General features: G+C 42.5%; 1 protein-coding gene across 1 annotated transcript in view; it reads right to left on the bottom strand.

Annotated features, from left to right (window-relative positions):
- Positions 1-13658, bottom strand: part of Prim2 (DNA primase subunit 2) — a 224475-nt gene extending 210817 nt beyond the window's left edge. Inside the window, exons 1-5 of the mRNA XM_036167828.1 lie at positions 13508-13658; positions 12766-12928; positions 11016-11119; positions 6865-6944; positions 5459-5579 (exon numbers count right to left, since the gene is read on the bottom strand). Coding sequence (XP_036023721.1) covers positions 5459-5579; positions 6865-6944; positions 11016-11119; positions 12766-12919 — 459 coding nt within the window. The 5' untranslated portion in view covers positions 12920-12928; positions 13508-13658. The remainder of the gene's footprint in view (positions 1-5458; positions 5580-6864; positions 6945-11015; positions 11120-12765; positions 12929-13507) is intronic.
- Between the last annotated feature and the right edge of the window lie 336 nt (positions 13659-13994).

Here is a 13994-nt window from a genome sequence, read left to right on the forward strand (position 1 = left end):
CATTAGCAGTCTTCTGGAGGACTCCATGCAAGCTTGGACACAGTTCTTTTTCTAATACTTACAAAGTGACCTAACCCTTGGATCACCCGAAGAGGCTGAAGTATATGAAAGGCTAAGTTCCAACAGAGCACAGGATTCTCTTGCTCAAAACAGGGGCCTGGGGACAGCGGACTTACAGAGATAAGCAAGAGAACAAAGCCACAGAGGACCAATGGCAAGAGGAAGGCATGAAGTCTTGAAAGGCACGTTTCCATCCAGCAGCAGGTAAAGAAGCAGTGGAAGTATACTAAAGCAGGGATACAGTTGCCTGCTCTCACACACCTTCGGAGGGTAAGCAGAGCAAAACAACAAATTCTCAGCACCAGGGTAAGCCAATAGCTGCTGCTATGACTACGTCCTTGTGCTCTATAACCAAGATTGACTAAAAGATCACTGAGAACACAACCTTTATTTCCCACTTTTCACAAGCCACTAATCACATCCCTAATTCTCACTGTTTTGAGGTCTCACTATTTTGAGGTCTCACTGCTTAGCCTTATCTGGCCTAGAACTCACAGTAAGCCTGGCTAGTCTTGACTTCTTGTCCTTCCTGCCGCTGTCTCAATGCTGGGGTGACGGGCATGTGCCATCATACCCAACAGCACAACCCTGGTCCGTATTCTCACCCAAATTTTCCAGAATAAGTCAATCTGACCTAGACTTCATACTAATGTATGACACGTGACTTCAACCGAAAAGGTTTGTTTTAGGGCACCTGGAGAAAGGGGGAAGGTTAGGAAGATTATGAAATGAAAATATAACATACACTTCAGTATCTGTTTCAGAATAGCTCCAGAAAACATGAACAATATTTGAATAACACTGGAGATGATAAGGTTATAATAAGATGATAAGATAGTAAGGTTAATTTCATTCTTTTATACATAGATATAAATACAGGTTACCTTGTATGTAGGAGACATCAGCTAATTTAGTCTTATTTTCCACAGGCAAAGGTGTAGGTGTAGTTATCAAACAATGCGACTCTAAGGAATTTTATATTTTAAAACTACATAAAAACTTTTGTTTTGTTTTGTTTTCGAGACAGGGTTTCTCTGTGTAGCTTTGCGCCTTTCCTGGAACTTGCTTTGGAGACCAGGCTGGCCTCGAACTCACAGAGATCTGCCTGCCTCTGCCTCCCGAGTGCTGGGATTTAAGGTGTGCGCCACCACCACCCGGCTAAAACTTTTAAAATAAGTGACTTCCACAAGTTAGTTTGAAAATGTTTGCATATGTTAATTTTAGTCTTCAAGAGTAACTAATTCAGCCTGAAGTTCCACATTTTGGTAATCTCTAGGTTTAAGCTACCTTATGAACAAAATCAAATTCTGTAACTCTATAAAGAAAACCCAAATTCTATGAGTTCTAAAATATTACTAAAAGGACTGCCTGCCATGATTTTTCATAATTATATACATATAAAAATAGGTCTCAACTAGCTGAAAGTTCAGCAAACATTTTCCCTATTTCTCAAATACAAGTTACTGACATTGTATCTGCTCAGTTAGTACACATAAAATAAGGTTGGTCTATATAATTATTCAATGCTACAGACCACTAGGAGAACAAAAGGGTTGTGTTAGTCAAGCTGACTGCTAGAAAGGAAGCCCTGGGGACTGGAGAAATGAATCAGTGCAGAGGATCTAGGTCAGTTCCCAGCACCCACATGGCAACGCACAATCATTTGTAACCCCAATTCCAAGGTATATGATGCCTCTTTTGACCTCCAAGGGCTCATGTACACAATGGCACATATATGTACACCCCAGCATACAGGAGAAAGGGAAGTTAGCAGACAGTCCCACCCCTTAACCAAGAAACTATTCTGCAATTGATATCTGCTGGAAAAGGGAAAAATCAGTTTTCTTCGATGGAGTGACAGAGTCCAGGGCAGGCCGCATGCTCAGGAGTAGTTGACCAACACACAACAGACTCCTTGTGGGGATTTTGTTTGAGGAAAGGGAGTTGTATGTGTACTTCTTTATATGCTTTCTTTTTTCTCTTAAGAGAAAGAAGAACATGAAGTTGGATGGGTAAGAATAAGGGGAGAGACTATGACAAAAACATTATATGAACAGTTTCTAAATCAATTTAAATTTAAAAAATTTTAAAAGCGCTATCTCAATGGTCCAGTGGTTACAAGCACTGACTAGGGGCTGGAAAGATGGCTCAGTGGTTGGTTAAGGGCACTGACTGCTCTCCCAAAGGACCGGGTTCAAATCCCAGCACCCACATGGCAGCTAACAACTGTGTATAACTCAAAGATCTGACCTGCAGGCAAAACACCAATGCACATAAAAACAAGCACTGACTACTCTTCCAGAGGACCCAAGTTCAATTCCCAGCACCCACATGATAGTTAAAAACTGTCTACAATTACAGTTCCAGGGGATTTGTAGCCCTCTTCTGGTCTCTGGAGGCCCTGCACACATGTGGTACACAGACATACATGCAGGTAAACACCCATTCATTCACATAAAATAAAATTAATTCTTAAAGGAAGACATGCATTCTCCTGCATGCTTTTCTACATCTGCAAGTTCTACCTCAATGTGATCACTAGATTTGTGACTCACAGAGACACACTGCGTCAAAAGGCATGTTTATTTGAACAGAGCTTTCCAGTCTGTGTGTACCACACTGAAATTACTAGGCAAGTTATTAATATAGGTTTATAGAGAGAGGACAAAAGAGTGGTATATACCAGGCAAATAGCATCCCATATTTTAAGTAAAAGGAATGAAGTTGACCACAATGATGAGTGCACACGCCAAAAGAAACAGAACAGCCTAAAATACACCAATTAATAAGGTAGACAATACAACAGGGATCAGGAATGGCCAGAAACCCATGACTATCAAAGCCAACTTGCAAATACCTATAAAACAATGATAAGCACATGACTAGAAGATTATCAAATTCCACATACAGAAAGACTAAACCAGTGTTGCAATGTTAACCTGGAGGAAAGCATCCAAAAGCTCCTAAAAATTTCAAAAATGACATTTTCAGTAACAAATAACAAATCAAGCTTCATCTGCCAAGCCTGACAACCGGAGTTTGATCCCACCAACCCACAGAGTGAAGGAAAAGAACCAACTCCTTCCAGTAAGCTGTCCTCTGACCTTCAGATGTGTGCAGCTGTGGCCTGGGCACCAACATACATGCTTACACATACAAAAAAAATAAATGTTCCTTCTTAATGTTACCAGCAAAAGTGACATGAAACACTTTCTAAAATAAAATAAAATAGAGAAAAAGGTATCCTAAATAAGGAGTAAGAGATTCTAATGCCAGGTGTAAGATGAGAAACTCGTTTTAAGGAAAACTAAACGATTGGAAATTATATGTGTACTTGTTTTGAGAAAGCCAAACAATGTGAGTACTTACTAGTCTTCCATGCCTCCTCCCAAAAACTCTCACTTCCTTGAACACAAAGGCTACTGAACAGCATGAGCTCTTTCTAGGACGCATTAGGTCTAGTCTGGGGCACACAGAACACTGTCCTATCTACTAGCCTTAACATTCTGCTACTGTAATAAAGTAGCCTGGCTTTAGATCCACTGGTATTTCAAATGAATTTTCCTAGGAAGTTTTAAAAACATCCAATTGTTTTACATACAGTTATTCTAGCTCTGGGGTGCAATAGCACAGAGATGCTTCGTCTATGAGGCTGACAGCTGCCACAGCCTGACCTTTCCCTAACTGACCAACTGAAGAAAATGCCAGAATCTGTTTCAGGATGCCCAGTCACCGTTGTTATGACTCAAGGTTAAGTCAATCAACTCAGCTATGAGAAACCCAAACTAATCCCTATAGACGACAATACTCCATCATCTCTAATCCTTCTTAGAAATCTGATTTAACGTCCAAGCTATTAAGGCAAAGGATAAAACATATCAGCTCTTCTCTTCTTTGTACATTTCCATGTCCTATGCCACAAAGATTCAGAATCTGCTATCCACTTGAAACTCAAGTTTAAACCAAACACGCAGAGGAACCAATACACTGCATGGATCAAAAGCACAGAGTATGAGACAGGTTAAAGAACCAGCTTATGTTTTTACCCAATAAAATAACATCAGCACAGCAATCTAAACAATAACAAAATTTAAGAGAAAAGGCTGAGCAAAAGAAAGAGACTTTTTTTCTGCACACGTTTCTCTATCAAAGAGAGCACGTCATTTATATTACTGTATCTCCTCCTAATGTAAAAGCACCTTGCCTTACAGATGAGGGGAAGGTGAAAGTCACTGTAGCCTTAGAGAAACAAAGACTAAGAAATACATACAAAGAACACTACCACTCAAATCCAGGTAGACTCTAAGTGTGCCAGGAAGGCAGTGTCCGTAAGGAAACTATGACAGCCCATGGCTCTTTGCTCTCTACCATTCCCATGTGCCTGACCCAGAGCAGCAAGTTCCATGGCCTCCAGACCATCTTAGGTCATAACTGTTCTCGAACCGTGGCTCTGCCTCAAGTGTGAAAGCATCACAAACCCCTGTTTAGAGGTGACAGTTTTCAATGCAAACTAGATATTCAGAGCAAACTGAAGTTCTGAAGAAGCAAGCACCTCTGTCCTCCGTGGCACTAACTTTGTGAGAAGCCTTGCCATAAGAGATGTCTGCAAACAGGACCTTGCATCTACACCAAGGTCCCCAACAGTCCCACTCTACTTGACTGCTGGAACTTTCCAGAAACAATCTCTCTTTCACAGCAGCACAGATCCACCTGAGACATACTTTCTACTTCTATCCACACTACTTCTCTGTGCTAAATTTCCCAAACATTTCAGTTTAGTTTGGTGTGGTTTGGTTTGGTTTGGTGTTTTGTTTTGAGTCCAGGTTTCTTTGTGTAGCTTTTGTACCTTTCCTGGATCTCGCACTGTAGACCAGGCTGGCCTCAAACTCACAGAGATCCACCTAGCTCTGCCTCTCAAGTGCTAGGATTAAAGGCGTGCGCCACCACCGCCCGACATTTCTGTTTGGTATAACTGCAAAATGTAGTTTACTCAGACTCACCTGCAAAAACGACTTCTTCAAACTATCCAATCAGATTTACAAACAGCGGATTTTCAAAATGAAATACAACCTTCTCTAGACTGCACATGCTTTAAATGGCTGTCAGCTATTCTTTGAGTCAGTCTAACAAAAGAACATAAAGAGCCTGGACTCCACTTATCAGTACTTAAAAGAAAAGGAGAAGATAAAAGGGGTAACAATTTCAAATAACTATAAAACTATACTTAAAAGCCAGCCATGACATGCCTGTAATCCCAGTACTCCATAGACAGAGGCACGGAGATTGCCCTCTATCTAATTCAGGACTACATAGTAAGACTCAGTCCCGCTAAAATGAACAGAGAGGGAAGTTAAAAAAAAAAAAAAAAGAAAAAGTATATTTATAAATATGCACTTACAGCCTCAAAATGCAAATGACTATCCTTTAAGAAGTCCTGAACTTTATCCTTGGGTAAAATACTGAATCGAAATCGAAGCAGATCCATTTCTTGTTGAATAAACCATCGTCTAAGATCTTCACTGAAATGGAAACAGAAATGAATATATGTTAAAAACCCAATTATTACTGGATTCAAGAGATTTTCTAACACAATATTCAAGGCAAGTCAGACACCAAGAGAGCTCTAGTCAAGAGCAGACCAGCCCTCTCCAAAGTAAAGAAGGAATCCACAGCGTGTGTGCACCCGGTCTCATGAGACAGAATGTGAGCACTGCAAACCACCATGTTCCACATGGATGCTGGGTGTGAGGCCCAAGAGTATCATAAAAAGGGTTAAACACCGAATATTTTGAGGAAACCTATATAATTATTGAATAACATAAAAAATAGCTCATTGCATGTAAAGTGACTTTCAGAGTCCCTGGGAAGTAAGGCACTCCTTTCTCTGAGGTGGTTTTGTCCACGTCAAGTAAACACCAAAATCTTAAAGATCATTTTATCTTAACATGAGTAAACTTTGTCAACTAAAAGGGTATGCTTTACAGTAAACTTCAATATTTTAAAGCCAAAATAGAAATACACTAATCTATAAGACACACACATAGCTGGCATTCATGCTATATTATAAAATAGCTACTGCATGTACAATATAATTCCTTTTTTGTGAGGTGACTTTTATAGACAAGACTATCAGCAATTCAGTGGCTGTGTGGGTTACATAAACTCCATATATTTTTCTAGAAAGCCAAAACTCTTACATTTCAAGCTTTGAGCCAAACATGCTATCACTTAGGATCCTGTAAGAAGAAACAATTCAAAATACTCAACTCATAACCTAATAATAAAAAGCAACCATAGCTCTGATATTTGACCAAAAATTAGTCAGGGGGAAAGTTAAACTGAAAAAAAAAAAAAAAGCAGTTAGTTCCTTCTCCCTCTGGGTGGCAGCATTGAGTTATAAGACACCAGCCACAGACTAAAACTAGCTAAAATATAATAGGTAGGCTCTTATATCTCAAATTAGAAAACTTTTATCAAATTCAAGTGCATGTTTGAATCCACGTTTCTTCGTAATATTACAACTTTTTTTCTTGGAAAGTATTCGAAGTCGTCTTCCTAATGAAATCTTCCTTATAAAGTTGTATCCCAAAATCTAGGGCCTCTCTCATTCAGATACAACGTATTTAACCTGCAATAATTTTTTTCAGCATTTTCCAGTACAACAGCTTATTTCAAAGAATGCACAACAATGTCCAGCCTATGACATGCTGGTTCCTGCAGTCAGTTCAAAATCATTCCAACTTCACATGGACCAATTTATAAGCTGAGATCAGTCTGAGCAGAAGGACTTAAGTGTATACTCACGACTGGCAGTATGCAAGGCGTAAAATAAAGTGGGAAATGTGATCCCTCCTCCGTGGCTCATACTCATCTTCTAAGTTCTCCTTGAAAGCAAAACGACACGAATAATTAATGTATCAGAATGACTAGGGGTGTACAGAAATGCTGATTCGACACAGCCCAGGGTAAAATCGAAGATTCAAAAACACATTGCTTAATATGCTTTCCAAGATAATTACCCTTTTATGTCAACTACAACCAGGTAAAATGGAGAACTACACTGTCTCGCTGAAAGCTCCCGGGCCCCACTATTTTCTTCCTTTCAACCACTCCTGCTAACTTTCTTGCCCAGCCTACATCCAGGTGCTCACTCTCTCACTTAGTTTTCTAAAACTCAACCCCAACTTCTTTCATTTGGATTGTTCCAGGTAGGGGGAAAAAAAACTATATTTTAATTCTAAATTATATATACACAATTCTAAATTATATATTTTTTAATTCTAAATTAAAACTTTTTTTTTTTTGAGCTGAGGACCGAACCCAGGGCCTTGTGCTTGCTAGGCAAGTGCTCTACCACTGAGCTAAATCCCCAGCCAAAACTATTTTTTAATTCTAAATTAAAACATATATCCACACTCTACAGTCCTATCTCCAAACGCTGAGAACTTTTAGAGGAAAAAAATACACAACTACAGGAATGTGAAATGCAAAATTCAGTCTCTAACCAGAAGCACATAATTATCAATGCCAATGAGTTTTTATCCAAGCTCAAGCTAGCGAGACTGGACATGTGCCTGGCACTTAACTAGGAACAGGCACTGTGTGAGGCATTCTGAATGCACAAACACACCTTCGACACTGTGTAACAAAGGTTCCTGTGCCTTTCTTTGAAAGATGAGGAATCCGAGGCACTAGGAGGTCAAATGACTTTCAGAACCAGTTAGTCAGCTTTCGGTTACTCTAACACAACAGGAGAGACAAGCAATTTAAAAGGAGGAAGGTCCTCTCTTGGCTCACAGATTTGAGGACTTAGGACAGTCATTTATCCCACTACATTGGGGTCTGTGGCAAAGAAGAGCATCTTGGGAGGGAGCACATGCTGAAGCAGCTTTGTTCAGTGCAGAGCAGTGGCAGGGAGGCAGCCAAGAGTGGAGGAGACCAGGGTCTCACTATGCCCTTCAGTAGCTGCCTCAGCGACCAAAGCCTCCCACTAGGCTTCACTCTCCCCTTAAAGATTTCACCTCCCTTCAAATACACCAAGCTGAGGACCAAGCTTTTTAACACTCAGGCCTATGGGAGACATTCCAGATTCAACCAACAGCACAAAGCCTATAAACAGCAAAGCTGGGATTGATACATAATCATCTCCTTCCTCCAGCTTTAGGCCGGGCAGCGGCAGCACACAGGAGGCAGGGCCAGGCGGATCTCTGTGAGTTCAAGGCCAGCCTGGTCTACAGAGCTAGTCCAGGACAGGCACCAAAACTACACAGAGAAACCCTGTCTCGAAAAACAAAAAAAAAAAAAGGAAGGAAGGGAGGGAGGGAGGGAGGGAGGGAGAGAGAGAGAGAGAAAGAAAGAAAGAAAGAAAGAAAGAAAGAAAGAAAGAAAGAAAGGCAGCTATAGTCTTCACCAACTACCACAAGGTCCCTTTTGCAGTACCTTCCCAACAGCATTAAGATTGTATATCCAAATGATACATTATACTTTCCCTCCCATCTCCATGGACACAGCATCTGCTGCCTTCACTACCATCTCCATGGACACAGCATCTGCTGCCTTCACTACCATCTCCATGGACACAGCATCTGCTGCCTTCACTACCATCTCCATGGACACAGCATCTGCTGCCTTCCCTACCATCTCCATGGACACAGCATCTGCTGTCTTCCTATGGACACAGCATCTCTCCTTCTTTGTCCAATAATAAAACCTCCAACTCATCTGCTATTGCTTCTGATGGCCCTTGGTAGAAAAATGATTCTGAAAGACATCCTAGTGTCAATCTCTGGCAACTGGTCAATCCACATGCAGCACAATGGGTGAGCATACCCGCATGCATGCATCTGTCACTCACACAAAAAATAAAATTAACACGTGTGCATCAAGTACATCTTTTAGTGTATACCTTCTGTATCTTCTCTTTTCCCCAAAACATCCACATTCTGCCCTACTTCTGCCCTGTAATTGCAGCTAAACATCTTAGAAGAATATCCACACCCATCTCACCACCTCTCTCCTCCAACAGATACCACTACTGTGGCTCCTGCCCTATCTCCAAGGGCACAGCCAGATGCTAACTCCACTGTATATGTACAACTAATCTTAGATGGTCTGTTTAAGATACTGAAGCTGTTAGGATTAAAAATACCATCACAAAACAGAATGCCCCAGTAAAATCCTAGCTCGACCATTTACCATTATGAGCATGAAGCATAAGACAATGGTGTCTTCACCTATAAAATAGGTTGGTCACAGTACCCAGCTCCTAAGACAAACGATATGGGCCAATATAAGTAATACACTTACAGCCCAATTCAGCACAAAATAAGCACAACGCAAATGGCTGGTGTTGTTTGGTGGTCCTGCCATTATTAACATGACAACTAGTATTCAAATGCCAACCTTCTCTGGCTTCTGTGACACTACCGTCCCAGTTCATCGCCTAATTCTCATGAAGCTCCTTCTTCACCTCCTTCCCAGACTCCTCCATTCCACTCACCTTAGATACTGGTAATCACCCATCCTGTCCCCCACACCTTCTCTATTTCCCGGGGGTATTCTCACTTAGTCCTGCTGATTCCAACCTTCTCGGAAGCCTATACTCCCACCAAACACACCTTCCCTAAGTCCAGACTCACATATGAAGAAGTCCACAAGATACTGTCACAGCTGTGTCCAAGTTATGTCTAGAACAAAACTCAGCATCTTGGTTCCAGGACTAGCTTCTCTTACTGTATGTCACACCTTAAAAGAGCACCGCCATTTGAAATGCCACCCACAGACTCAAGTGTTCCAACACTTGGTCCCCAGCTGTTGGCGCTAGTCTGGCAATTGTAGGACCTTCGGACACTGGACCTCACTGACTAGAGTAGGTCACTAGGGGCAGACCTACAAAGGCTATGCCCACTTCTGGTTGTGACTGTTTTCTGCTTTCTGTATGCCCCCATGAGGTAAGGGACCCCAACTGCACACTCCCACCATTATGAAATCTGCCATGCCTTGACCATTCTGATGAAGTATGACCTCTAAAACCCTGAATAAAACCTCTCTTCCCTTAAATTATCTCCACCAGCTATTTTGTGATCATGTAAAGAAATTAACTAATACACTGTCCTACATAAAAACCTGGGTACTGTAACCATTCTCTCTGGTTTCCCCTTGTGATAAGCCACTAAAATCTTCTCAGTCAAAAGAAAAAAATCTTTTCGGTCTACACTGATATCTCTTCAATCATTCCCATCTCCCATAAATTCTGACTCTCATCATTTCAGGCTCCTGTTCTCTCCTATCCAAGACGATTCTATCAACCTGCTGTGGGGAATTATCCTCCCAAAATAAAAATGTTATGATATCTGTCAAGACACAGTTCCAAACCAGATGTGGTGCTGCTGCATGCCTGCTACTTCAGCACTGCAGAGGCTGAGGATCAATAGAGCAGGGCCAACCTGGACTACATCACAGGGTCAAGGAAAGCTTAGACTATGGAACAACTCCCTAAAAAAAAAAAAAAAAAAAAAAAAAAAACCCACAGTTCCAGAACTCCAGAACCTCCTCCTCTGGAAAGCCTTCTAAACAGCCCCCTGTCTGAGCCAAGCAACTGCACACGCTCCTGAAGTAACCAGAAAGAACCAGCATGCACCACCCTGTATGACACAGAATGCAGGCAACCTCTATAGTCAGTCAGTGGGTAAAAGGTGCTACTAAACCCCTTGACAATGCTCAGGACAGTCCTGCAATAGGAAATTAATAGGGCAGAATGACAGCAGCAACTACCATATTATAATCATCTAACTGTGTGTCAATCACCTCAACAGACCGTGTGTTCTTTCAAACAGTCCAAACTCCGTTCATCTTTATAAGAGCCCGTGCCTAGTAAAAGACCTTTCTTCCCATAACTTACACTGAGCAACAGAGACACATACGACCTGAAAGGACCACGCCTTTCTATTACTTACTCTGTAGGAAAACTTGAGTTTTCGAATCTCAGCCTCCAACTTACTCTGGTACTGTTCTGTTCCTTTCACATAACTCACACCAAGATTCTCAACTGTTTTCAGCACTAGGGGGAAAAAAATTTTTTTAAAGTATAAATCCATCATAATTAAAATAAATAAATAAATCAAAGATAAAACCTATAGGCATCAATTCTCTAATTATCTGTTCTTAGAACATGACAGTATTAACAATCTTGTTTTCTGCCAGCACATTACATGAATTGTGTTTGTAAGAGGATAAACCCCACTAACGTGCCAAAACCTCAAAATAATCTATTTTTTTGAGATTCTCAACCAGGGAAGATGGGAAAATGATGGATGATCCTTCCTGCTGTACCAAGCCACCAAGGCTGAGGAGTGGAAAGGCCTGTGTCAGTCTGAGGAAAAGCTTTGCAGTCTACCTTGACTCACTCAGCACAGGAGCAAGATGCAAAGGAGGAGGAGAAGGAAAAGGCTTTCCTTCCCTGGTGATGCCAAGGAGCCATCCTGAACAGATGCCTCAACTATTCCAAGGTTCTAAAGCCGTGTACCAGCCTTCCTCTCAAACTTCCTCAAGGCATGCTTTAATACCAGAAATGTGCATCTTCTGCATCACCTCCTGAACACAAACCCAGGTTTCTCTGGCTCCATCCTATTAAGGTGTCCAAACCACATCCTCTCCACTTCCAGCTCCTCTTCCTGCTGCGCCCATCTCCATCTGCAGTTTCTACCCAAGCACGCACGTCAGCCCCCTGCACCTGCTCCGGCCTCACTCCTCACATCCGACCACTCACCAAATCCTGCTACCGACACCTCCTTTTCGTCTCTCGAGTCTTCCCTTCCCATTACTGTCACTACCTTCACTGGGCCCTTGCCATTTCACCCCTTCAGTGACAAAGCCAAGCAGTGCCTTACAACCGCCACCTGCACTACGAAACATCTGGCACTGCTAAGCCTTCTATGGCCATATCTCCACTGCCTTCACTCACGCTCTCTCCTGTGTTTACAGCGCTGACCCTGCTGCTCTAAGAAAAACTAACCATTTCCGGTCTCCTGGCTAGTCCAGCCAGAATATCTGCTAGTATCTGTCTCAGTGCGTGTCTAGCTCATTCACTTCTTCATCCACACACAAAGGATAAGAGGCCTCCAGTTCAGTGGCCACATCCTTCTCACACTCAAATCCTGCATGATCTAAGATGCCTTCAGATCCCCACACTTCTCCACTCACCCTGAGCCAGTCACTGAAAATCCTAACTCTCGTTCACAGCTCCAAGCCTTTGTAGAGACCAGTACCTCGATGTGGACAAGCCCTTCACTTCTTCTGTTGGAAAATTCTTACTTTGTACTTATTTCTTCAGAAACCAGGTCAAATTTCAACTTCTCTAAGAAGCCTTACTCAATTAGACTAAGCTAGTTGCTCTCACTTTTATGCTCCAGGAGCATTAATATTTACTTCTACCAAAGCAGAAGGGACACTCTGACATATGACTTGTGCTCTACATCTCTCTCTACATAGTAGATACATTATGTTACTCATCACAAAGTCCCTGCCCCCTGAAACAGTAGTCCTCCATATGCCTACAGCACTGAATAGACTGGCAAACCCTTAACAGCAGCTCTCCAGTGTGTACGCAATGGACTGCTGTATAAAGACACACTGCCTTCACTCCTTGCCACAAACCATAACTGCACTTCCCAAGCATACAAACGTTTGGATTGAAATGACGCTTACATTTAAGTCTGTCGACAGCCAGGCTTTCAAACTCTGTCAAAGATATGTTTTCAGAAGGTGGCTGTAGGTAGAACTGAAGGCTGTGAGGGTAACAAGCATTTCTCTGGTCACCTGCCAATCTCAGCTTCTTGCGAATCCTTCCTGAGAACTGCATCTTGACCACCTTTTGAAAGTAGTGGATAAAAAAAAGGAAAAAAAAATGTTTAAATGATGGGGGGGGGGGGGAATGTTAAAAAGATGGGAAAGTTGGAAACAACAAAATAGATATGTAAGTACACACACACACTACTGACAGCATGCATAGACCATTAAAAGTGGTTATACCTAGGTGACACCCTATTTTCTGCGTACATCTGTAATAACGAGGGTGAGTGAGGGGAAGGGTTAAACTAGGAAAGATGCAGGTGGCCCTTTAGCAAGAGGGAAGTCAAATGCTGCTGCCTGCTCACTCTGTCTGTGTCGCCAACCCTCGGATATCTGCAAAGCCAAGACCAAAATGGGATTTTACTGGAGGGGCAGTAAGAGCAATATCCACAGCAGGGCAGCCCTGAAACCAATGGAAAGAAAAGTAGATTCTACCTGGATGAGAAGCTTAGTGCTCACCTTACAACTCTGGGGAACAGATTTACTAATCTATCCTCTGAATCCAACTTCCCAGAACATTCAAGTGCCTCAAGTTCCCGCCCCGGCTCCAGCGCCTCCGGGCCGCGTCTCTCCCCGCCCCCGCCTCCCCAAACATCACCTGTCACTCGTTCCCACCAGGCCAACTTGTAAACTTGGGACGATTTCACCGTCCCAAATAAACGCGCAAGATTTTCTTTAACCAGCCAGCAACCAAACCAGAGGAAATGCCCGCGCTGACAGCTGCGCTTTCCCAGTGGCGGGAGAGTTCATTTGGGACCGGAAGCGGAAGTGTGGTACACAGATCCCACCCCCTGGCGTCCCGCCCACCGCGGTGCTACGCGGGATCCGAGGGAAAGGCTGAAGGGGCAACGTGTTGCATGCGTTTTGCTTGCTGAAAGACTTTTTGTTGCTGGTTGGTTGGTTGGTTGGTTGGTTGGTTGGTGTTTGGTTGGTTGGTTGGTTTTTGTTTTGTTGGCGGAAGTCTGATCTTTCTGAGATAGGATCTCTCACTGCAGCCAAGGCTAACTTGGAATTCATGGCGATCCTCCTGCCTCAGCCTCCCAAATGCTGGGGTTACGGGCCGAGCCGCAACGCCCAGCATAAAA

The sequence above is a fragment of the Onychomys torridus genome, chromosome 18, assembly GCF_903995425.1.
Source record: "Onychomys torridus chromosome 18, mOncTor1.1, whole genome shotgun sequence".
Taxonomy (NCBI): Eukaryota; Metazoa; Chordata; class Mammalia; order Rodentia; family Cricetidae; genus Onychomys; species Onychomys torridus.